This window comes from Protopterus annectens, chromosome 4.part1, assembly GCF_019279795.1.
Source record: "Protopterus annectens isolate FY-2018-M chromosome 4.part1, PAN1.0, whole genome shotgun sequence".
NCBI lineage: Eukaryota > Metazoa > Chordata > Ceratodontiformes > Protopteridae > Protopterus > Protopterus annectens.
In genome coordinates this window covers 815,115,342-815,142,527 of record NC_056734.1, presented here as the reverse complement: position 1 = coordinate 815,142,527, position 27,186 = coordinate 815,115,342, and the positions used below count along the sequence as shown (strand labels likewise).

Sequence of the window (27,186 nt, the reverse complement as noted above, 5' to 3'; positions counted from 1 at the left end):
GGAGCAGCTGTGCAGACACTGGCTTCTGAGGGTGTATTCAGGCCTATGGACTTGCATATTAAACCGACGCCTCCTTCTTTACTTAGCCCTAAATGTCGATCCATGCGTAAAAAAAACGACGCCCAGGCCACATGCTCAGGCCTCTATGCCTAAAAAACAAATGATAAGAATGGCTGAAGATCTAATAACTCTAATCAGGGGTAGCCAATCCCCCTCCCCTTCTAAGAGGCCTAGGACTGAAGTTGATTATGAATCTTCGGATCAAGATTCTGTTGTTTCTAATTCTTCTGATGATCTGGATTTCCCTTATCTACTTATGAAGATTCTGATGCAGAGGACTCCATTCCCTCTGCTTCCCCTTCTGAGGATTTTTCTTTTGGGGAAACCTTACATACTCTAAGGGAGCATTTCCACTGGGAAAGCCAGGATTTTTCTGATTCAGAAAAGAGGCTTAGGGATTTCCTTCTCTCAGTATAGGCCTTTAGCTATTCCTCCTGTACTAGATATTATTGATGATGCTTTTTCGGAATCTAGTTTGGCCCCTGGTTCCCTTCCTCCTGCTCCTAGAAAACCTGACAGATAACTACAGGGTCCCTGAGTCCCACAAGTTCCTTTTTAAAAACCCTATTGCAGATACAGAGACTATTTCACAGGGGCCTTCTACTGCTAAAAATCCTACCCCTTCTGATAGAGACTCCAGGGCGCTGGATAGATGGGGTAAGAAGGTTTACACTTCTGCAACCTTGGCCATTAGGGCTTTAAACTGCCAGTTTCATTATGTTAAAGTAACAGCAACATGTTATTGGACTGCTTAAACAGAAAATGATGTTGATTCCTGACTGTGTGGAAAATAAAGAATTACAAGATTTAATGCATTCTGCTGAACAAGTTGGAAAACATACTTTGCAATGTGGTTTTGATTCATTAGAGGCCTCTTGCAGGGTTGCTGTTACTGAGTCTGTGCTCAGAAGGCATGCTTGGCTTAAGGAGCAATCTTTGCCTGATCATGTTAAAGCTAAATTGTTGGATGCTCCTTTAAATCAGGACCGCCTGTTTGGCAACAAGGCTGAGGAAGTTCTTAGAAAGATGGAAGATAAAGCTAAATCTATGCAAACTGTTAAAGATTTTTTTACAAGTTCAGCCTCCTAGATTTAGTAGGCACTGGCTCTCTAAGAATTGGTCCTTTCCAGCCCTTTCCAGGTCTTCGCAAGCCAAACCCAGACACAGCAAAAACCCCAGGTTTCAGTCCCAGGGGACACACAGAACTAAGCAGTGGGGGGCCTCCACTTCCAAATCTGGGAATAATAAGACTCCCCCTTATCGTAAACTGTCTCAATGACTTCCTTCTAAAATTTCCAAGCACTTATCAACTGACTGCCCCTTTGGGGGGAAAGATTGCTCTTCATGCAAAGAATTGGGAACTCTTTACCCAGGACAAATGGGTTTTAAATATAGTGTCCCAGGGATACAGATTTCACTTCCACACGTTGCCAACACCAAGCGGGTGGCCAGACCTACCCCCAAATCAGTGGTCAGAGGCCCAAAAACAAGTACTTTCTCTCTTAAGCATGGAGGCTATTCAGCTGGCACCACAAGAGGAAAAGGGACAAGGTTTCTACTCAAGACTTTTCCTGTTACCCAGAAAAGACAATTCATGGTGTCCTATCCTGGACCGGTCTACTCTAAACACCTTTTTGGAGATTCCAAAATTCAAGATGCTGACTCCTTCACCAATTACTTCATATGCTAGGCGAAGATGCCTGGTTGGCAACAATAGATTTAAAAGAAGCCTACCTGCACATCCCAATCAGGGAATCTTGCAGAAGATACCTACGCTTCAAAGCAGGCTACACACACCATCAGTTCTCTGCACTGCCCTTTGGCTTATCTACTAGGCCCAGGGTATTCACAAAGTGCCTAGCTCCAGTTATTGCATTTTGCATACAAAGAAATATTCAAATATACCCATACCTGGACGATTGTCTAATTCAGGCAGAAAGCCAGGACATACTTTTGAACCATCTGACCTTTGTACAAAGAGTTCTAACTTGTCTGGGGTACACCATAAACGAAAAGAAGTCACACCTGGTACCCTGTCAACAAATTATATTCCTGGGAGCAAGCTTGAATACAACTTCCCAGATGGCTTACCTCACGCCAGAGAAACAAATTCATTTGACAACCTATTTCAAACAAGTGGCCACAAAAACCCTGCTATCTGCAAGACAAATACTGCAAGCCTTAGGGTTCATGGCCTCCTGCATTCTTCTAATTCCATATGCAAGACTGCATATGAGGAAACTACAGTGGTATCTAAAAAGCCTATGGTGTCAACATTCTCAAGACCTAGAAACAATGATTCCTATGATACCTTGCCTACGCCTAGAGTTCCTTTGGTGGGCAGAGGCCTGCTACCAAAACAAGGCACTACCTTTCACACCACCCCCTGCCACCCAAACCCTAACAGACGCATCAGACTATGCATCGGGGGCTCACCTGACAGGGAAGTGCATTCAGAGCAAATGGAACCCAAGTCAAATGCACCTGCATATCAATCAAAAAGAAATGTTAAATGTAAATGCTCCCGACAGCCTTCAAGGACCACATTTCTTCCAGGACAACTAATGGTAAATACGGACACCACCACTGTTATGTGGTACATAAACAAGCAGGGGGGTACCAAAATCAAACAGGACAAACCAAGGATGATTTTGATTGCTCCAGACTGGCCGCACCAACACTGGTACTCCCTCCTGCGCAGTGTGATATGGTTATCTCTATGCCACCTGCATCAGACGTCTTCCCTGCTGTCTCAGCAGGAGAACCAGATTCTGCACCCTCAGCTTCTAACACTGAACCTTGCAGCCTGATTAATTACTTAATCTCTCCTTTACCATCCCTCAGCAAACCTGTGATGGTTATCATTTTAGAGGCAAAGAGGCCTAGTATTAGAAAATCCTATGCTGAAAAATGGAAAAGATTCTGTGCCTGTAACCAGTCTCAAGGGATGAGAACAGCAGCGCCCAATTTACCTCAGATTTTACAATACTTAACTGAGATGCTTCACAAGGGCCTGTCTTTTTCCTCCATTAAAATCCATGCCTCAGCCATTTCAGCTCATTATAACACAGAACCCCTCCCCTCTTCTCTCATCCACTGCTTAAGCAGTTCTTCAGAGGGGCCAACAATTTGAGACCACCCAGGAGAGCTCCAACCCCAGCCTGGGACCTTAACTTTGTCTTGGAGAAACTCACTCTACCTCCTTTCAAGCCAGCTGCAACTGCAGACTTAAAATTTCTTTCTTGGAAAACAGCTTTCCTTTTAGCAATCACTTCAGCTAGAAGGGTATCTGAATTGCAGGCCCTTATGGCAGTGGAGCCTTTCATCATCTTTCATGTGGACAGGGTGCCCCTCAGAACCAATCCATCCTTCATGCACAAGGTGGTATCCAGTGTGGCTCCTAATCAGTCCATTCATTTGCCAACCTTCTTTCCCAATCCACAGAATAAAGGGGAACGGATACTGCATTCCTTAGATGTGGACAGACAACTTAAATTCTACTTGGACAGGACTAAACCTCAAAAGAAATCTGAGCAAGTTCTGGTGGCATTTGCTGCAGGGGCAGAGGGGAAGGCTATTTCAAAGCAATCCATTTCTAAATGGATAGGCCATTGCATTCATTTCTGCTATAAGCACCATGGAAAACCTATCCCCCAGGGGATCAGGCCTCACTCCACCAGGGCTGCATCTACCTCTACAGCCTTTCTCAGAGGCATCCCTACCAGGGACATCCTAGAAGCTGCTACCTGGAGTTCTGTACATACTTTCACCAAGCATTATCACTTGCCAATTTTCTCTAAATCCAGAGCTGGCTTTGCCACTGCAGTCTTGCAGGGCCTTATAGCTGGCCCTAATGCTGTATAAATTCCTCCTCCCAGCCATAGCTTTGGGAATCTACCCAAATGTAATGACTGCAACAGTGAAACACGAAGAACATAGTACAGTTGTGTACACTTACCATAAATGTAGATGTTCGAGTGTATTCACTGTTGCAGTCCTGGTTACACTCCCTCCAGCCCCCTAACTTCTTTTGACTGCACCTCTACTTTCCTTTACTATGCTTAAAAGCCTTTTTGGTGTATTTACTTTTTTGTTGGAGGTATATATTTGTACTTTTATATTTAATTGCTTCCCATTAGGGGGAGCACCTGACATCTGGGGCAAGAAAATCTGATGTAATGGCGCCGGCTGCACGTTTTATACCCCTGATGACCTGACGTCATGGAAGAAGGGACAGCAACCGATGCAGGACCCAAGACTTTGTTAATCAGGCTGACTGAGGGCTACTTGCAAGCAGATAACTCAAATGTAATGACTGCAACAGTGAATACACTCACACATCTACATTTATGGTAAGTGTACACAACTGTACTTTTGCAATCCACCTAGTGATATAGGGGCTGTTGCCTAGCTTAGTGAGTTTTTCTATGATTTTTGAGTGGGGAATGGTATCAGAGGCCTTGGCCAGATCAAGGTAGGCTGTGTGAACCACCTTACTTTCATACACAGCTCTGGTGACTGACTTAAAGAATTCGACCAAGTTGTGCAGGCATGATCTACCCTTCACAAAACCAAACTGTGTGGCTTCCAGAGTTTGGACATTCCCTATATCCTTGTTTATTAGGTCCATGATGATGCGTTCCATAGCTTTGCATATCAGACTTGTCAGGCTAATGGGATGATAGTTCCCAGGGTCTGTAGTCGCTCCTCCTTTGTGGAGAGGGATGACTATAGCAGTGCGCCATTCGGTAGGGACAAAGCCTGAGGTGAGGCTGTGATTGAACAGGGCACACAGGTGAGGTGCCAGTTCACTCTGTAGTTCATGTAGAACACAGCCAGGAATTTTCCAGGTCCCATAGAAGCTGTATTCTTGGCCCGGACAGTGCTGTTTTAACCTGTACTGCAGTAATACTGAGTGCCTGGCAATCTATTGGTATTGTGATTGGTCCTTTGGTGGGGGGAGTTGGCAATGAATCTGTCGGCCAGTATATTGGCAATATCTGTTGGCTCAGTATAGGAGATACCATTGTGCAGTAGCTCAGAGCAAATCTGGGTATTGCCGTAGAGGTTCTTTATATAACTATAGAAGGAAGACTTTGTGGTTGTCTTTACTATCTGCGTTAATCCTGTTTTCATAGCTAGCTTTAGAGGATTTGATGAGGGATCTCAACTTTTTGTTGAGGCTAAGGGAGTTTTTCCAGTCTTGGGACTTCACCTTATTCTGCATCAGTTTCCTCCTACTGTTGTAGAGTTTGTTTATGGCAGGGGACCACCACATTGGCTTCCTTTTTTTTGGAGAAGAGTGCCTTGGTTCTATTGGGTATGGCGAGATCCATGCATTTGTGTATGTGTTTGTACAGTGCATTGGTGTATGATTCAGCGGTCTTGCAGCTGTTCTTCATTTGCATGTGTGCCATGAAGTTAGCCACCTCTGTTCTTAGGTGCCCAAAGTTAGCTTTGGATAAGGTTTTCATGGTGGTTACCTTAGCGGGGGGGTGGGAGGAATGTGGATTTCCAAGGTGCTTAGTTTGTGGTCGGATCTCACCAGGGAGAGCAACGGTTGCCCATGTTAGTAATGACCAGGTCAAGGATTTTGTTACCTCTAGTGGGGGTAAGAACAAGCTAGTCCAGGGCATTGGAATTAATGAGTTCCAGAAAACGTTGGGCAAATGTATTGGTACATGAGTAGTTTTCCCAGTTAATGGAGGGGTAGTAAAAGTCACCCAGTATGAGTGTGTTAGGTTAGATCCTAATATTCTCCACGGTGCTTAGGAAAGTGGAGTGAGTGTCATGGGACATGGTTGGGGACCTATAACAGGCTACGACCTGAATCGCTGTCTTACCCAGTATTAGCTGAACTGGAAGTATCTCTGATGCATTCTGTTGGGCTACCATTCTGGAGGTGTGTGCATCTTTTATGAATATGGAAACACCACCGAGTTCTGGGGCCGGAAAATGTGGAGTGAGTTATAGCCTGGTAGTGCAGGGGTGCTTTCTGCTGCCTTGAACCAGGTCTCTGTTACAGAACAAATGTCTATATTCTCCACTTAAAGGAGTGCTTAGAACGAATGAATTTTGAGATTTAGACTTCTAGCATTGAGCAGAATGACCCTCATTGCATTTGTTTGTAGCTGTTATGGTGGTAATTTGGTCTTTGGAACACAGCCTAAAAAAGGCGGACTATAGGGGTGTTCATAGGTTCATAGGTTCATACTAGGCTATCTGCCCGAGGGCATTTACAAGCCTAGCCCATAGTTTTGTGGCTTACTCCACCCCTTTAGTATGGGGAACTATACCCATTATTTTGCTGTGCCTCTGTTGAGCAGTGACACTGAGGTAATCCCTGGGGTATATCTGCGATCTCCCATCCATTGGTCAAGATTTCTCTTGAACAAGGCCAGCGAGGTGCTCTGCCTCACATATACCGGGATTTTATTCCACAGCATAGGGAGTCTTTGGGTGATGAATCTATCCCTCCAGCACGTCCTATTAATAGCCGTGTCGAGGTTTAAGTCTCCCAAGAGCCTTTGCCAATATCCAGAAGCCCATGGGTGACAGATGCAGGCAATCTCTGGCAAAGCATCAATGTCTGTCGGTCTTGTCATCCCAGGCAGACAGATACTGGATCCCCTTAGAATGACACAAGAAACTTAGTCAATTGTTGAAATCAGTCATTTTCTGCTTCTACTGTGGTATCATTCTGGGCAATGGTAGGATGCTCCTCAGGGCTAGGGTCATACCCGCCTGGGCTACATAATCCGAGAGCTCCTCCATGTAGATCAGGGAGGTACATCTCAGGTCATTCACGCACATGTACAATGACAGAGTCATATTTGTACCTGTTGTTGAGGGACCTGAGTGCATGTGTTATGTGGTGGATCCTGGCACCTGACAGGCAGCTGACTGCAACTTTCTCCTTTAAAAACCTAGTGAGTGGGACATCATTGTGCCTCACTATCGAGTCACCTATGACTAGTGTGCTGGGCATGCTGTTTTGCCTTAGGGGCTTTGGTTGAGTGGGACACTGTTTAGGAGAGTTATGTGTCTCGTGATTAGTGTTGTGTTGTGGTGGATGAGTGTGTTTCTGCCTTGGAAGTCTCTGCTGTCGGAGTAGATTTTTATTGAGAGCCTCCATGAAGGTGGGAGTATGGTTTGTGTTTTTATGTGAAGGCAGTGCTGGTGTGTGTTCTGGAGGGCTGTGTGTTCCATGTGGTGTGGTGCAAATGTTGACCTTCTCCTCTTGACCAGCTATTCCAGTTTTGGCTGGAGAATGCGTGGCTTCCAGTTTGGATATATAAGTGCATCTCTTGCAAGAGTGTTGGGAGGTAAGCGGAGAGGGTTGTCCGTGTACATGAGGCAGTTGCTACATTGCCTCAGGATGCCCAAGTTCACCAGGTTAACAGGAGAAAGCACCGGGAGCTGACCTTTAAACATGCCTGGAGGGGTGGGCATTAATAATAAGTACTGGAGCTGTTTCCTTGTAGAACGTTTAGTGCTGGTAGCACTTTTGTGTGCTACAGTAATTGCTACAAGAAGTCTTGTATGGTAAAGTTGCTAGACTAATAAGCTAGTAAAAGTGCAGGAGAGGAGAGAATGACAGATCTAAGGGAAAAATTGAAGAGCAGACTTCAGCACCTCTCTGAAGCATACAAACAGTCATGGATACAGCAAATCTGTATCTGGACTAGACTAGTTACAGGAAAGGCAGGAAAAAAGCCCACTGTGGGCTTTAAAACCAGAAAATTAAGAGAGATGGAAAAATTCCCAAACAGCCAATAAACTACAAATTCTGAGCCAGATACCACTCGGTTACCTAGTGCTTACCGCTCCCACTGATAAGCTAGAAGGCCGTCTGACACAGAGAGACTTGGGGGACTCAGAAGCTTACAAACAGTCTTGGAAATAGCAAATCTGGATCTGGACTAGACTAGTTATAGGAAAGGTGGGAAACAAGCGCAAATGCAGGCTTTTAAGCCAGAAAGTTGAAGGAGATGGGAAAAAAAGTGCTCAAACAGCCAATAAACTACAATTTCTGGGCCAGAAACCACTCTTCTTGTGGAAGATAGGCTACCTAGTGCTTACCACTCCCACCTATAAGCTAGAAGGCTTCCCTCAACACAGAAAGGCTTGGGGGGGCTCAGAAGCTTACATAGAGTCCTGGATACAGCAAATCTGTATCTGGATTAGATTAGTTACAGGAAAGGCGGGAAAAGCGCAAACGTGGGTCTTTAGACCAGAAAGTTGAAGGAGATGCTAAGTTACAGGAAAGGCAGGAAACAAGCTTAGAATTTTTTTCTTTGTTATAGTAAATCAGCTAAAACAGCACTAAAAACAATTCAAGTGCAGTGCAAGCTAGCACACTTGAGTGTGTACCAATATTAAAGCAGTTTATTTAAACTGTATTCTGAACTGAATTCAATTATTGTTTAATTCAACCCTGAACAGTTAACAACTGCTAAAAAATATACTCAGTCAGCTGAGAAACACACTGAGTCAGAACACGAAGTAAAATGAAAAGGGAGAAAGGAGAAACAGAAGATAATTCAAGGTTAAGGGCCTTAGTGGGTTGGACTACTCATATGTTCTCTCTGTATTAGGTAGAATGAGCTAATGTCACTAGACTGGGATAAAGCTGAACAGATGGGACTGATAGGAGTGTCTGAAATCAAAATATGATCTCACTATACTCTGTTGAGTGAGCAAATGATATGGACCCAGGAGGAGTGCTCAAACACAAATTTACAGGAGGAGGCGAGCAATTCCAAGGCCACCAAGATTAATACCAAAACAAGAACAGGGAGGGTGGCAAGAAACTAACTGCAGAGAGAGTGAGAGATCACAATATTCAGTGAAGCATATAAATACACAGAAAAAATAAAATGCAGTAGTATCTTTAACACAGTATTGAATGAAACAAATAAACAGAAAAAAATGCAATACTATTTTATAACACTGCAAGTTTGCACTTATCTCAGCTTGTAATAAAGTTGATGTAGGTTTATAACACCTAACCAGACAGCTCAAATATTCAGCAGAAATAAATTCAGAGATAAGTGACCAAGACTTGAAACCCTCTAGGCTAAGAGTTCAACACCGAATATCCATGAAGTGAGAATAACCCCCACTTACTGCAGCGGGAGTGAGCGATCACAATATTCAGTGAAGCATATAAATGCAGTACTATCTTTAACACAGTATTGAACGAAACAAATAAATAGAAAAAATAAAATGCAGTACTCTCTTATAACACTGCAAGTTTGTACTTATCTCAGCTTGTAATAAAGTTGATGTAGGTATATAAAACCTAACCCAACAGCTCAAATATCCAGCCGAAATAAATTCAGATATAAGTGACCAAGACTTATAAGCACAGAGAAACCCTCTAGGCTAAGAGTTTAACACCGAATGTCAATGAAATGAGAATAACCCCCACTTACTACATAGAAAGAGAGATCACAATTTTCAGTGAAGCAAATCAATACACAGAAAAATAAAATGCGGTACTATCTTTAACACAATATTCAATGAAACAAATAAACAGAAAAATAAAATTCAGTACTGTCTTATAACACTGCACATTTGTACTTATCTCAGCTTGTAATAAAGTTGATGTAGGTATGTAACAGTTAACCAAACAGCTCAAATATTCAGCTATTCAGCAGAAATAAATTCAGAGATATGTGACCAAGACTTTTAAGCACAGAGAAACCCTCTAGGCTAAGAGTTCAACACCGAATATCAATGAAATGAGAATAACCCCCACTTACTGCAGAGAGAGAGATCACAATATTCAGTGAAGCAAATAAATGCACAGAAAAGTAAAATGCAGTACTATCTTCAACACAATATTCAATGAAACAAATAAATAAACAGAAAAAATAAAATGCAGTACTGTCTTATAACACTGTAAGTTTGTACTTATCTCAGATTGTAATAAAGTTGATGTAGGTATATAACAGTTAACCAAGCAACTCAAATATTCAGCAGAAATAAATTCAGAGATAAGTGACTAAGAGTTATAAGCACAGAAAACCCTCTAGGCTGAGTTCAACACCAAATATCAGTGAAGTGAGAATAACCCCCACTTACTGCAGAGAGAAAGAGATCACAATATTCAGTGAAGCAAATGAATACACAGAAAAATAAAATGCAGTACTATATTTAATGCAATATTCAATGAAACAAACAGAAAAAAAAAAATAATAATAAGAAAAACACAGCACATTGTCAAGTAATTTTGGTAATCAAATGACCTTCCATAGGTCTGATTAAGCATAATTTATGGACATAACCTTTTGCTGGTAAGGAGTAATTTTGTGTTTGCTGCTATTTTCAGTCATTAATGTTTTATAATGCCATGTTCACATCCTCTGTCTCTGGTTTAGTACCCTGGTTCCCGGTGTGATGATCATCTCTTTCTGAATCCGTGCTACTTAGGATCCTGTGTTCCTCTCACCTCTAATTTTAGACATTCAGAGCATCAGTGGGACCTCTGAGTCTAAAATTCAGTGAAGGCAGTTAAAGGTTACTAAAAAATGGAACTGAAGAACAGCAGTGATGCTGTATTTGACAGTTCACGGTAAGTGCAAAATACAAACCTGCCACAGCAGTGCATCTGGTACCATGTGTAACGGTGGTGTAGTGGTTAACATTGTCACCTGGCAGCAGGGGGTACGCTGGTTCGATTCTTGGCTGAGGTTATTTCTGTGTGGAGTCTACAAGTACTCTCTTCATTTGCGTTTGTTTCCTCCTGGTACTCCAGTTTTCTCCCACATTCCAAAGACATGCGTCTGGAGCATTTCTCCCAGGTAGGGTTGCCACCTTTTCAAATGGCCAAAGTGGGACATTTTCGGGACACACATCAGATTTTACAGGTTGACACATACCCACGGTCAGTACAAAGGATAGAACTTTACTTTTTTTCCTAAATAAAAGCTTATTCTTGTAGCAGTTTAGTTGCTTATTATGTTTCTTGTAAGATTTAGGTATTTTAGATACAGAAATAACTATTTTATGCAACTATTACATAAAATATGGGACATAATTATGTCCTACAATCTCAGGACATTTGGCCTTTTTAATATTTTTTTGTCAGGACACAACTGCCCAAAGAGGGATTGTACCTCTCAAAGTGGGACAAGTGGTAACCCTACTCCCAGGGCCTGCTCTGAAAATAGGCTCTGTCCTAGTCAGGCTCTCCCGGTCAACAAATATTCAATAAATAAATAAATGTGCTACTGTCAGATAGTGTAGTGCATTTGTGGTACTGTATGACTCTGATCAGAATTAGTGTAAAACAAAACCCAGATTCACATAGTGTTGATGTTAAAAGTGCAAAACTAAGGTGTAGAGCAGTTGACGGAGATGCTGAATGTATTGGATGGTAATAATGATTGATGTGAGATGCTTTTAGGGGGTAATTGTAAGTAATGTTTTAAATCTGTGTGCTTAGGGAATTGCTGTTAATTCACAAGGAGCTCCTATTTGTAAGGCATTTCAGATGACCTCATTCAAACTGTTTGAATCCAGCAAATGAAAGTTTGCAAAAACTAGGAATTGTTGTAATAGGGGACTCTGTGAAATGGAATTAGAAATAGTCTCCCATTTGTGGTACTGTACGACTCAGATCAGAATTAGTGTAAAACAAAACCCAGATACAGCAGTGCAGCTGGTACTGTGCATTACAGATAAGTATTACTATAGAGAAAACACAGGTGCCATAGCGTAGCTGTGAAAGTGTGTGCTACAGATAAGGTTTGATGTAAAACCTACCACAGTTGTATAAGTGTGGCCAAGGTAGTGTGTTTTACAGTGAGTGTAGAGTAAGATGGACTCAGCTACAGCTAAGCAGCTGTGAACTTTGAGATTTTGATTTTTTTTTACCTCATGCCTAGTCATTTCCCCACAACTGCAGTGCACATTCCTTCCCCATCATTGGAGAAAGACCCAGTCATAGTGTTATTATCATCCATGTAGATGTGAGAGATCTCTTCGTTCTGAACCTAATTCCTTCCATAACAGCTGGTGCATGTACTTGCAAACAGCAGGATCTTTCACTATAGATTTTTACTTTCACATGGCCTGTAAAGACTACCATGTGCACACAGCTTGACAGTGTATATTCTGTATGCTGTTTACTTCTGTGGCCAGCAGGTGTTGGTGTTTCAATAGATTGGACTGCTTCTCTAGCTCTGGAATGGCTAAGCTGCAATAGCCACTCATTGTCACAATCCCTTTTTGACAGTGTTAGAGTTCAGGTCACTAGTTGATTCCATGTCATCTAGATCATGTTAGGGCTTTGTCTGTACCTCTCAACTTCTTAGCAGAAGAACTCTGGACAAAGCCTAAAACAATGGGGGGACAAAAGCCCAAAAATAGGGGCAGACTTCAAATATTGCTCTTAAAGACTTGGAAAGTTACTAGAACAACAGCATTTGTCTTCACATGCATTTTCTGAAGGAAATGAAGTCTGAAACTCATTTATTTAGATATTTCAGTCCTCCATGATTTACCAGAAAACCACAAATTTTACGAGGAATAGGCCAAAAATGTGAGGCAAAAATTTGCACATTCTGTGAAAATATGGACAGTTGCGAGGTATGGCTTTGTCACTGTGGACCTAGAACCTGGCAGCTGTGGCACTGGGTTTCCCAGATCAGGTTTAGTGCAGCTGATAATGTAGTTTAGACATCAGAGTTAGTACACAGCAGATGTGTGGTACAGCAGCTGTGGTATACAGAACAGGATTAGTATAAAACAGAAATCTGTTATAGCAGTGCAGCTATTGTACTGTGTTTTACAGGTGACCATTATTGTACAACAGATCCTAACTGTTGTAGTGACAGTGTAGAATTGCATTTTCATTCACTGTAATTGATCACTGCAGTTTATCACACATGAGGGTAAGTGTGACAAAGTACCGTCAAACCTGTGGCATAAAAAGGTGAGTTGATACTGGCTCACTACCCTTTAACTTCAGAAAGGTTTGATATTTCCCTCTTTTGTCCTTGTGGAATTTGTGCTCACAGAATGGTCAATGTTACTGTTTAAAAATGTATAAGTACTTGAAGTGTAGACCTTGCATTTTGTTTTATGCCTTTTAGATTTTCTTAATGAGAAGGTCTCACCCTGCAGGGATACAGTACTGCAGCTTGATCTCATGGGATAAGCAAGATGAACTTTGTAATGTAGAAGTAGTCTAAAAAGTAATAGAATGTGTCCCCATAAAAGGGACCTTTATATCCTTACTTAAAAGTATTTGAATACCTGGAACAGGTGTGCACTGGAATATTATGGCTAATAAAATTGAAATGCATTATTGCCTGCTTTTGCTTGTTGGGGGTGAGTTAAGGGTTCCTCACTTGAATGTGCTTTTTCTCTTTTTCTTTTTCATTTTCTCAACTGTTAATGGGAAGTCGTAAGGTCAACATCGACATTAAGCCTATTCTGTAGTTCCCCCTTACCAGATCTTTAGTATTTGAGGCATTTGTTGGTCTATATGGTACTTTTCCAATCAAAGAGTGTAGATTGGGGTCTGCTGCCTCTCAGCTTGTGCCAGCAACTATGCATGTATTTGTCTTGGGACTGCTAACTGGGACATGCACAGTTACAGAAGAGGAGGATGGGCTTGTGCTCTGTAGAAGCTTCATGCAATTGTTCTACCATTGTTATCTGCTGACCTGTCTCTTCAGTAAAGCATGCATTGTGGTTATAGTGTAATGTTTTTGCATCCCTGCACAACCTCCATGGTTACCGCATTTGCTTAATATGGCTTGTACCCCTTTGTCTGTTGTCGTCATCACAGGATAAGCACACTGCAAGGTCTCAGTTCCCTCACCTTCCCCATCACTGAGGACGGACGTTTGGGTAGCAGTGTATCTGTTCCTTCCCTCCCCTTTTGCTGTTTTTCTGGCACTGTTGCCTTTGTTAAAATGGAGTCCCTGCTGAGCATGGCCCTTTTTTTTTAAAATGGAGTCACTGCTCAGTGTGGTCTTTTTTTTATTAAATGGACTCCTGCTCAGCATGGTCTTTTTGTTAAAATGGAGTCATTGCTTAGCGTGATCTTTTTGTTGAAATGGAGTCAATGCTCGGTGTGGTCTTTTTGTCAAAATGGAGTCACTGCTGGAGCAGTCAGGTTTTGCCTATCAGTGTGCTTGTGTCTATAGTCGGGGTCCTTTTACAATTGACTGCATTTATCTGAAGGAAGCTACAGAAAGAAAGACTGCATAATTTCTCCATCACCATCACCACAAGTCCATTTGTGATTGTTTATTTATACAGTAGTATGGAAGATTGTATTTGTTTATGTTCTGCTTCTAAAAATAAAAGTGCTGAAGATGGATGTTTTAGTTCAGAAACAAGTGAAAACCTGAGAATATATCTATTTATTTATGTATTTATCCATCCATCTGTCTATCTATCAGCATGTACAGGTCCAGTTGTTTGGCCAGTTTGAAATTTGGATTTCAGGTTGCTGACTTGTTCACTGCTAAGAATGAGGTGGTAAACAATGCTGACTAATGTTGGTACTAGAAAAGCTGTGGTCTCTTAAACATGGCTAACATTTGTTTATGACTAGATATAGAAAGGTAGGTAAGCAAGCTGTATTCAGCTAAAAATCAGCATTTCTTTGCTGTTTCCTCAGTTTTGCTTATTTTTTATGGATTTCTGAAGGGGAGTAGGGTACTCATCCGAGAGCCACTTCTTTAAAATACAGTAGCAGGCCAAAAAAAGAAAAGTAATGCAAGATTCTAGAAAAATACTGAATAGGATTCCCTCTTCACTTTGGAGTTATCTTTGAGTTGATTGTTATACACAGGGGTGCAGATATTTTATTTTATCAGCCACTAATGTTTTCTGCATTGTGTCTGTGAAACGGTCAGGCTAGATCTAAATTCTGAAGCTTTTTTTCTAGATAAAACATGAAAATTAGCAGACAAGACATGCAGTCATATTGGAAATGTAAAAATGAATTAGATGGTATCAGAAATAAAGATGAAATACTAAGCTGACATAAAAGTACAGTAACGTAAATAAGATTATGAAGACTTCTTTGTTACATCTTCATAAAAGTGCATATACAGAAACAGTACAATTAGTGATTCATGTTTTAAATGTGATGCAGGATGCATACGAGTGTCAGTATGCTATAGCAAATGTGCTTGGTTTCAGATGAGTTGTGCAACAGGTTGAGTGAAGTTATGTTTCAGTAGAACATAAGCTGTATTAAGCTGAGGTAGTTGTAATTTTTTTTCAGAAAAAATGTGCAAGTAAAACTGTGGGTGGTTGCTTCCTGTAAATTTTGCAGCATATGAAATGTGAACTGTAAAACTGCTTTCAGGGAAAATGCAGTAGAGCTGTTGAAGATTAATGGTGGTGTGGACTTCTGTTGTCTCACCATGACCCAAGTTCCCTTAGTATGATTAACAGCTTGGATGTCTGCTCGAGCATGCATGCAGATTATAGGTGTGCTTGACTCTGGGGGGAGGTGGAATTGGGTTATTCTCTGTTGTATTCACTCAGGGAAGGGATGGAATGGTTTGGGGGCAGTCCTGGGATGCGAGTTCAAGTCACCAAGCCTTGAACAGAATAATTGTTCTCAGTAAGTGCACAGAAGAGTGAAAATGTAAGAGAAAGCATGGTGTCCCCCACAGTGACAGGGGTTGCACATTCCCATACAGGGATGGAATTTAAAAGAAAATGCCTTCATTGAGAGAACGTCAGCGAGTGCACATACAATTCACATGGTTGCCTGGATGAGGGCCCTTTTGGAATTGGAACGACTTTATGATCAGTAGGCACAGAGGGAAAAATAAAGCTACCTTATTTTCAGGTGTGTACACATTTACAGTGCTTCAAGCTTTGTGTTATTTGAAGTGCTACATCAGGTTAGAAGAATGCATTACCTTGTTTGCACTTTTCCCCCAGAGGCATGTAACTGTGAGAATGAGAAGCTTGATTTATTTTACTCAGAATGAAGAGTAGAAACTGCAACCTCAGACTCTTTTAAGTCAAGGGAAAGAGGCAGTTAAATTAGTGTTCTGCTCTGGAGTGCCCACAGGGGACCTGTATTCCTAAAATAGAGCAAAGTATGTTGCTTAATTATATTTCAGGTAAACAATTTGAATAAATGCTTGTGGCTGTTAGCTTTAGTTTAAGTATGCATATAGAGCTGATATAAACTCAAATGTTGTCTTTTGTCTTTAGAAGAGTTATTCATCACACTGTTCTTACCATACATATGTTTAATGGTTGGTGTATTTTAATGGTAAACAGGAAGTATGATATTGGGGTGCCAGAGTGGTCTGGCTGGAGGAATGTTACTGTAAAGACAGGGAAGGTATGCTGGTACTGGAAAACTTGCATTACTCCTCCTAGAAAATAATGCATGTGTTTAAAGGTAACATGGGTAAGTTTCAATTACTAATGCAAGAAGGAAAGCTCCAGTGAGCAAAATGAGCCAGGTACAAAAAAAAATTACAAAAAAAATAAATAAACGGCTCAAGGAACCACGTAGAAAATCAACAACTAACTGTTGTTAATTTTCTATGTGGTTCCTTAAACAGTTTTTTTTCTTTTAAGTTTTAATTACTATTGGTAAGATTGTACTGGAAAATATATTAGCTGGTAGACCGTGCTCCTAGATGTCACGTATTAAACTGGTACCAGCAGTGTGGCTTTAAAGACTATACCTTGACATGTAAATCTGTGGCAGCTGGTGTGATCATCTTTCCATTTGTCATTCAGATATAGTATAAAATAAAAGGGTGTGTGAACTTTTCTTTTTAGTAGTGGGCTGTAGCTGTCATAAATGTTAAGCACTTTTTTTTCTCCACTCTTACATTCTGATGAGCTACTTTGAGTCTTAGGCCAGTGCTGTTATTTGGCCACCTAGTGACTGTGGCCCTTTATGGTACTAACTACCAATATCATGTTTTCCTCCTTTAGATGAAGAGGGGCTTGAAGTGATGTCAGTTAATGATATGAAGCAGCAGCTACTGACTGGAGGAGATAGATATGACAGCCTACAACGAATCATTGATGTGAGGTTGTCCCTGAACCTGTGTAGCAGTATGTGTTGTCATCCTTCAGTTAATTTGTCGTCCTTGGAATAGACAATGGGCCAGATTCAATAACGCCTACGCTAAATGCACATATATATTCAAGAACAACCCTACCACATTTTTTGTGCTTTCTAGTCACACTAAGAAAATTACACTAAGTGTACATGTGGTCTACAATTTGTGGTGACCTTTATGAATCTCTGTCAATATTTAAAGCTGGTGGAAAATCAGTAGGAAAACTAAAATTAAGAGTTAGAAGGTGTGAGTTTTACCTGTGTTGTCTGTTCAGTCCAAACAGTATACACGTATTGTAGGCTTTATTGAATCCCTGGGAATCTTTGATTAGAACAGAGCCTCAGAGTTTCAAAAATAGTTGGGTGTACATCAGCTCTTCACGCTGATTAGATGTGCTTAGTAATGTATATCTACATCTTTCCTTACACACACACACACACACACACACGTGTGTGTGTGTGTGTGTGTGTGTGTGTGTGTGTGTGTGTGTGTTATTTGACTGCACTTTTCCAAGAGGGATGAGTTCTTAAGATGAGCAATTCTTAGCCTCTCTCCTGTTGTTACCTTTCCTTTGTGGACAAATGAAATCAGTTCCTTCTTTCAGAATTAGCAGACTGCTCTGATGTGCTCCCAATACACGTACTTGCACAATTCATGAAACATGTTGTAATCCTTTGGGCAGCGAAAGGAGCTGATTGCAAACTGATTCATGACCTGTGGTGAGTTTACGCAACTTTGTTTTATTAAACTGTTGAACTGGGAGAACTAACAAAGGTTGAGTCAAGGTAGATGAGATCACTTTATGAAAAAAAATGTTACCTCAGTAGCTTTTTAGTCTGGTGTTCTGTTCAACAATTGCACTTACATGATGCAAAACAATATGTTTTTGTAAATGTTTTGACTACTTGTTTGGCAACCAGAATACAGTAAATTAACGTATATGCACTTAACGGGGTAAGTTTACCAGTGTTGGATATACACAGACTTTAATGGAAGCAGAGGATGGCTTTTGTGTCTTAGTTTTCACCTTTCTGTCCCTTTTAGTCTAGCTAACCTTTGTGACTTTTTTTTTCAATTTTGTAACTAGTTTCACATATTCTTCTACCATCAGTAAGTCTTTGTGGGGGGTGGGGGGTTTACAGGGCTCTTACTGCAACTGTTGCATCAGGGTTTCTCACCTCTGCCCCACAGAGGCACATACGCATACTCATACTGCCTTTGATGAGTTGAGGTGGAAGCAATGTGCTTATGGGCTCTTACCAGTCACAGCTTGAATGAAGGGGCTTTTCAGTTTTGTCTACCCTTCACTGAGGACCAAATCCTGCCAAGACACACATCAAGCATGCTTGAAAGCAACCATATTTATTTATTTTATTTTATTTTTACATTTAGTTACCGGAATGTATGACTGGACACAATTCCTTTTTCAGCGGAGGCCCAGAGAGAAAAGCTCCACATTTAAATACAGCACATTGTACACTAAGATGATGGAATAAAATATGGTGAAGGACGCACAACCTTTAACATGGTAGCTTCTACATACACTTACAAATAGGTATAAAACAACATGATAGAAGAAGTGAGAGGACATGTAGAACAGTCCTACTGTACAACATTTAACATGGTAGCTACTACATACATTTACAAATAGATATAAAAACAACATGATACAAGAAGTGAGAGGACATCTAAAACAGTTCTACTATTAATATGTCAGAGAGATATAGAGAAGTCCAAAATATCATATGTCAGAGAATCTAGCTATAAGACTTTTACAGTCTTGCTGCTCACACAGGTAGAGAGTTGTTAGCTGCACTAGGATATGATGAGAGAAGTAGATGAGAAAGAAGGTATATAAATTACTGACTAGTAAGATTGCAGTCATGTTGTTGAAAAAGGTGTTGCATTCCTCCATAATGAAAGCTCTTGCATAAGTGTGGGAGCAAATTTGTTGCACCCTGATTATTGCCAAGGCCTAGGATCTCCAAGAAAGAAAGAGAATAAGAGATGGCTTTCTGTCTTGTTATTATAATGATAACCTTATCCCTGAAGTATTACATGATACTGTTTCTTTAAATAGTGTTCCATGTTTAGTCAAGTGTGTAGAACTAAGCTGACATTTTTACTAGTTTTCTGTCCCCCCAACTCATGACTAGAGTCTATATCACATTGTCGAAGTCTCAGAACTTCGACTATGTAAATATCAAACCCAAACGTCCGAAAACTGAATACTCTGAACACTCAGAACAGAGATTTTTTTTCCAAGGGGAAAAAAAATTGCTGTTCCGGTACAAAACGTGGAAACACACGAATACTAAATACTGTTTTTAATGTGGGCTCCCCCACACACCCCAACGTGGGGGGCTGTGCCCCCACACACCCCTACTTAAATATACCAACTCTGAGCTCGCACCACAGTGGAGGAAATAGCAAAGCCGTGGAACCGGCCCATCGAATTCTTTCCCTGGGAAAGAATTTGATGTTCCGCAGCTTTGTTATTTTTAGACTTCGAACTTCCCAGTTTGAAGTTTCGGCGTTCGGACTTGTGAGCGTTCGGACATATGATATATACACCCCATGACTAGCATAATGAACTACTACTTCTTGCAAGGTCCTATACTCAAACAAATGAAGTTTCTACCTCCTTCAGCAGTTTAACTCTGAACCTACTAACCTTAAATTCTGGTGCCATCCACACCTTTAGCAGGCGAACTTTAATAATCAGTAGTGTTCTGTGGCATGCATACTGCAAAATGAGTTGTCAACAGTCTTGCTAGCCTCGTCTTCTGCAAAGAACCTTCTAGCTTTTTCAGTGTCTCTTTTAATTCTGGTTCTTGGTAACTGCTTGAACAACACTTGGACCACGGAACACTTTTATTCTTGTTGTATAAATGACCACATTGATAGGAGCTGTGTGAAAAAGTGCCTAAAATGTAATTGCTTTTGTCAGTTTACCCTGATTGTGGTCAGGTCTGTAACAGATGTCCAATTCTTATTAAAAGGTAACAGGTTACTAGGAAACAACTTGAAAGTAAGGATGTTTTTATATAGACAGAGTGAAACTGAATTATTCTGTCTATCATCTATTAACTTAAATTTACACACTGATGTGAGTGAAGATTGTGAAGTGTTAAACTTTTCTGTGGATAAAGAGGACAAATTTGTTAATAAGAATGTACTTGCATCATCCAGGAGGAAAAGGAAAATAATTTCCTGGACTCTGATGAGGATGTAGTCTCATCTAATCCGGCTATACACATAGCTTGTGATTCACATAGTGTTGACGTAAAAGTGCAAACTAAGGTGTAGAGCAGTTGACGGAGATGCTGAATGTATTGGATGGTAGTAATGATTGATGTGAGATGCTTTTAGGGGGTAATTGTAATTAATGTTTTAAATCTGTGTGCTTAGGGAATTGCTGTTAGTTCACAAGGAGCTCCTATTTGTTAGGCATTTCAGGTGACCTCATTCAAACTGTTTGAATCCAACAAATGAAAGTTTGCAAAAACTAGGAATTCTTGTAATAGGGGACTATTTGAAATGGAATTAGAAATAGTCTCCATTACTGACTGTAAGTAAGTAGTCATAGTTTTCAGGGGTTCTAGAAATAGTTTTTTCACTCTTAGTTCTCCCTTCTGGTAACTGCAGCATCTGGCGCACTCTCAGGACAGAATACTAGATGAAATTAAAGAAATTATCAAAATATGTGACAGTGCTGGTGCAAAGTTAATGTTATTAGGCATCTTCCCAAAACATGGTGAAATTCTGTTAAAGTGTACCAGTGACATGAACAGCAAAGTAAGGTTAACTCTAGAATCTGGTAATATGCACTTTTTCGTATGGAAATACATGCTGGGATTAGATCTTACTTTGCAAAAGAAAAAATGTCATTTATGTCATCTGAGCAGTAGAATAATTTGTCACAAACTTGAAAAAGACCGTGCAGGATTTTTTTAGAATGGGAACTGATACATCTGTAAGTCCTACAACAAGCAGTGGTAATACCAAACTTCTATTGTGTATTGTGTAATGCTAAGAGTCTGAATGGTAACATTCTTGTTTAATGGCATTAATAACTGAGGAGAATATCAACATTTATGAAAATGTTGTGCCACTGAAACTATTAAATAACTGTTATGTGTACCTGGCTTTGAAAAATTTCATAGTATTAAGTTGGGCCAAAAGGAAGGGGGCATGTCACTTACGTATTCTTTTGTGAATGCAAGATTAAACTGCTATAGTGAAGTTGGTGCTTTCAATTTCTCTTGATGTTGTCACTGACAGATTTGAAATTGCTGTTGTTTTTATGAAAAGAGTTCAATAAGTTGTAATAAGCTTAAAGTATTCTCAAAGCAAATCATAAAATGTTGGTGTAGTCCAAGCACCTTGTACCCAGATGATCTAAGTAGCCCAGAGATTTCATGGGGATATATTTTACTTCATTAGACACAAGGGGTGCTATATAGATTATATGAATATCCTGTTACTAATCCAACTAATAAATAAGACAACAATATTTATTAATATTCTGGGTGCCATCTTATAACAAGAGGAGATATGCACCAAGGAGGTCTGTGTAATTTCCTCTCAACTAAACTCAGACTTCAGTTGTGTAACTTTCATATTATTCCACAAGCTGCCTAAAGAGAGAGTGCAGTAAAATCAGTAAAAATGCATTGTTTGGGATGATTATGATGCCATCAGCAAATGATCTGTATTGCTGGAGCTAGTATGATCAAACAAGGAAGTCAAGCATAAAAGATGGTTAATATATATTTTATTTAAAACTGAGTATGTGAGAGCTCTCTCATTCCTTAGGAGAAGAAAAAAAAAATATCATGGTGAACAGGTGTTTAATGAGACTTTCAAGACGGAAAGGAAATGTTGGACAAATGTGAACAGAAATCCATTCGATAAACTGAGAAAATAGGAATTCTGTATAGTTAATTTCACCACTGATAATAGTAATACACACACCCGCGCACATGCATTTTTAAGCATCTTAGAGAAGCAACCATTGAAGGCTGCTCTAATGTCTTACTAAAATATATATGGATAGAAATGAGACAAACAGCAAGAGAGCAAATAAGTTGCTTGGTTGTCTTGCCTTGGATTTTTGCAAGGATTGTAGCAATTTATCAAACATGAGTACTGCTTTGTTTTCTAAAACTCCTTTAGATTCCTGTCCCACTAAGCTATAGACAGAATGATAAAAGATTCTGTCCCATGTCTGGGCAATATCAATATAAATTGTACTTTTATAGAGCATTAATGAACAACTAACTCCAGTCTTGACCTATTTGTTCTAGCAAATGCTTAAATTTGAGTTTGCACCAGAGGTTTCAAAGAAAGCTCATGTAACTCCTGCACACAAGACTGTCATTGACAGTTATCGACCTGTTAGTTTAATACAGAAAACATATGAATGTATTTCCTGCAGCTGCTAGATGAATTTTGGTAGAGCTCCCAAGTAAGTCAATAAGGGTTCTCAGAGGTGAGATCTTGTACTACAAACCTAATACACGTATTTTCAGAAATAACTAAATTCTGTAGTTCTGGAATTCCAATACGTTTTCCTTCATATGCCCAAGGTGTTTTGACACAGTCATGCATGACTCGGAATTAAATGACCTTGTTGGAAGTGGCTTTAATAGATATTTTGTTAAATGTGGATGGCTGAATGTTTGAACTTTACAAACCCCCTAGTACAGATTAAGAATGTTTTGCCTGATGAGTTTTGAATCTTGAGAGGTGTACGGCAGGATTCGGTATTTGGTCTGTAGAATCCACCAGTACTTCAGAAGAGGGGTTTTGATACAAAAGATGCTGCCTGTGTGAAGGTGTTAGGTTAATCAAGCCAGTAATGGGTGGCATGTACACCCATGTGGGGAAGGCATTGTGAGTCCTGCAATTATGTTCTCATCCCCCCACCCTGGGGATGGAATTGGGGTCAGTGTAAATGTCCTAACAAAAAGGTTGCCATTGACGATGCATGCTGCCGCAATGGCTGCTGAGTGGATGGGCTAAAATCTGATTGGAGAGGCCTGATAGCTGACAGGGAGTGAGGCAAACTCATCTAGGGGAAGAAAAAAAGTTGTTTCATGGGATGGAGCTGGTGTTGCAGAATAAACCGCTCTGGTGAGCACTTGTCTGTACAGGTTGCAAACCTCTGCTATAGCTGTTAGCAATAGTGACTAAATCCAACAGTATGTACAGAAATACAATTTTAGGCCATTTTACTACAGTACACATTTCCCAAATATGGATGGCTTGATCTTTTTTCTTGCCTTTGTCTAAACCCATTTCCAGTCACCTGGGCTAGAATTTTTTTTTTGCTACATGGCTTTCTTGCATTACAAACAAGTTTAATTAAGGTACTTGTTAAGATTGTTGCCTTTTTTAGAAAAAGCTGCTTTCCAGATTCCACTGCCGTTCCTTTGCTTCTAGTATAGTACGTTGTATAAGATTAAAGCAGCTTAGCCTGGGATATAACTGTGGTCTTTTGAGTATACCTATCAGCCTCTTAGCACAAGAAGTCAAGAGAAAGCCAAACATAACAGAACAAAGGCTCAAAATCAGGGGACAGATTTTAAATATTGCTGTTACAAACTTGAACTTAAAAGAAACAAGTTTTTGTGTTGCCATGAATTTTCTGAAGATTATGAAACCTGAAACTCAAATGTCTGTCATTATTGAGTGACTTCGATCCTCTATAATTTTCCAGAAAACTACAACGCTTACATGGAGCAGACCTAAAATAGGAGGTTAAAATTTGGATATTCTGCGAAAATCTGGACATTTGAGAGGTATATTTGTGAATGTTGACTAACTGACCCATGCCATCCAGGCACACAACTACAGTGCAAGTTCTGCCTTAAAATATATGCTTTTGGTTACCTGCTGCATCCAAGTCTGAATTTGTAGGTGTATGTCCTGCATTGGTCTTTCCCTGCTTTTATCTGTTTCTCAGGCCTGTCTTGGTAAGTAGGGCATGCAGGGCAGTAACCAGCCCCAGACTGGGTGCAAGTCTAGCATAGGGCACACACGTACTTAACACTAAGTAACATTTTTCTGTGACATGTAGCCTGCATGAATGTCTTTTGAGGAAGGAAAGTAAAATGGGGACCAATGCAGAAACCCGCATGAACATAGAGAACATGCAGGTGCCCACAGACGGCATAACAGCTGACATTAGAACCAGGAAACCAAGCACTATGAGGTTGCAGTCTGCCATTGTGAAATGACTGCCTTTTTCTCTCTTAGTAGAACAATAGCCAAAAGTAGTGTTTTGTTGTCTATTCCTGTACTGATGTAATTGCTTTCATTGTTAAGTTTTGTATTTTTTAGGACCTGCCCAGCTGATTATGATGTTTAGCTGTTTGCAGGCATTTAAATGTATAAAAGACTTGAAAATAAAGTAACCCAAATCCTTTCAAATGTGAAGATAGAGGAGGAAGAGAGATAACTTCACCTTTTTTTTCAGCGTGTTTGGTTTCTGCTTTAAAAATACAAGAGATTGTTACAATAAGACTTTAACCAGCAGGTGCTTTATGGACTAATGTATCTTTTACAGATTATCACTCCATGCCACAGGATTATTCTATGTGCTGAAAACCGCAAGGAGATGGAAGAATGGATTGCAGCCTTAAAAAGTGTTCAAAATAGGGAACTTTTTGAGGTAGGGATGCATCTTCTAAATGTAGTGTTGAAAGTCTCTTTTTTCCCAGCAATCTTTATTTCCCAGTTGTACATTTTTAACTGCACATTTTGCTTGCACTTATTCATATCTGGCCATACTTGTAGATGATGCATGTGCACTTAAGAAAAAAAATTACGAGCAACTAGCATGTAGAAATCATATGCACACATATGACAGTAATTCATACTTCCATGCACAGTTTGTAATATTGCCATTTTGGTTTCTTGAAAACTACAGTAGTCCTGCAAGCTCCTTTGCACCTCATGGTGTATTAACACTATGCATGCGCACTCATGCTCCTAGACTATAGGCTATAATAAACCTCTAATAGGGGCTGTTATTACTACATGTCCTGACCTGCATACACATGTAAAATATGCAGTAAGTATGTCAGCAAATGTTAGTACTAGCATGTTGTGGATACACATGTACATTTAAAAGACTCGTTCTCAACTTCCTGCAACCTCAATATATACTTTCACACATTACTGTAAGGTGAAATTAACATAAAATAGATATAAATTCAGAGGTGTTGTTTGCATTAACCCAGTACACAAAGAGGCACGATCACTTATTCCTCAGCAGTCCATCATTAAACAATCCCTTCTAGACCGGGAATAAATATGTATAGTAGCCCACGGACATTGTAGGCCTATACTAAGTATACCAGTGACACAACCTTTCCCGTCATGACTGTGATAATTGTACACATACATGCAGAGTCAAGACCATTCCCATCAGGCCTGCAGTCAATCATACAGAAAGATGAGGCTATTCTTACCAGACTTACATACATAATTTATTTCCACCTAAGCCTGCTGCATTTGCTATCACCTGGTGACGTAGTGCTTCATAAACTTTGTATCTGTAATCAGCATATGCATTCTTTGGTGTTGGTCTGTGCAGTATTCCTATATACATATTGCAATGTATGTTTTTTTTTCTTATAGCAGACCTCCTATGGAGAGAGTTTTGCATTAGTTTAGACTTGAGTAGATGAGAAGATTAGTAAACATCTCATTCATCAGAGTATATTTCTCCTATGACAATTCTTGTTTTAAGCTTCATCTTGCCAGATGTGGTTGTATATGTGATCCTTTGCACTGGTTTACCAGTTAGCAGTATTGCAGCTGAATACATAAATTGCCAGCTGGCCTTTATTCTACTAATTTCTAACCTTTCTCCGGTTTTATTTACAGACAGCGGTGGTTGGTGAATTCAAAGCAAGGGGCATGTAGGAAGTATATGAATGGTTATGGGAGTCTTGAATGAGGTGGAGCTGTACTACAGTAGGGCATTGACCTTTTCTCTGTGATCAGGAAAAAGAGCTGGGTCAGTCACATTTGTCTACAGACTGTATCAGTACCCACTTATTCTAGCCAGCTTTGCAACTGTGCACTCCTCAGATGCCATTTGTGATCAGCAGATTTGACCTTGGGTGAACTAAAAACTTGCATAAGGGACTTGAAGCCCCCCACTGTTGGCCACTGGTTCCCTTCTCTACAGCACCCCCCAGGACCAACCTCCGCACCTTGGCCTATCCACACCATCTGGACAGATTGCTTCTTTCTGTTTTTATTTCCCATTTCATTACTTTTTAGCTTTCTCTTTCAACACACTCTTACTGACCAAGACTACAATATAACTGTAATGGGCATAATAGCACTAAGCCATGGGAATCTAGGTGTTCCAAGGTGCATTTTACAGCCTTTTAATCCATTGATGACCTGTGCAAAAATCATCAGTAATGAAAGAAACTCAATCTTATTTTTTTGTCTTTCAAGGAAGAAATAAGGGGTTTATATTATCCCAACAAAAACTCACTTAAGTGAAACCCATTTGAGGGACACATAGTGAGCGAATATCTCAAATATCACAAAAGTGAACAGAGATCGCTGTAGGGAATTCTTCCCTTTACTTCAATGGAGTGCGATCTCGGAGTTGGTATATTTAAGTAGCTGAAACAGTTTCGTCTGTTAAGTTTGTTTTTTTTTTTATTTGATATTTGAGACTTTCGCTTACTATGTGTCGCTCAAACGGGTTTCGCGTGAGTTTTCATTGGAATAATATAGACCCGAAGTAAGTTATGCCCAAAGCTTCATGCTCAAAACACAAAACAGTAGTTCCATATAAAATGAGACCGATACTACAGAGGATGCATAAATCTTCTCTGGTAATGCCCGCTTGCCTACCCCCCCCCCCAAAAAAACAACCACCTTCTGGTGATATATTAGGATAAAAGTGAAAGAATAAATGGCCACAGTCATATATTTCAATTCTGTGCTGTTATGCATTTAAATAGAATACTTCCTTATTCTCATCACTACCCCTAAGACAGCCACTGTACCC

General features: G+C 40.1%; 1 protein-coding gene across 1 annotated transcript in view; it reads left to right on the top strand.

Annotated features, from left to right (window-relative positions):
- DGKD (diacylglycerol kinase delta) overlaps window positions 1-27,186 on the top strand; it is a 1,200,459-nt gene that overhangs the window by 639,179 nt on the left and 534,094 nt on the right. The window contains exon 4 of the mRNA XM_044070581.1: window positions 24,712-24,816. Coding sequence (XP_043926516.1) covers window positions 24,712-24,816 — 105 coding nt within the window. The remainder of the gene's footprint in view (window positions 1-24,711; window positions 24,817-27,186) is intronic.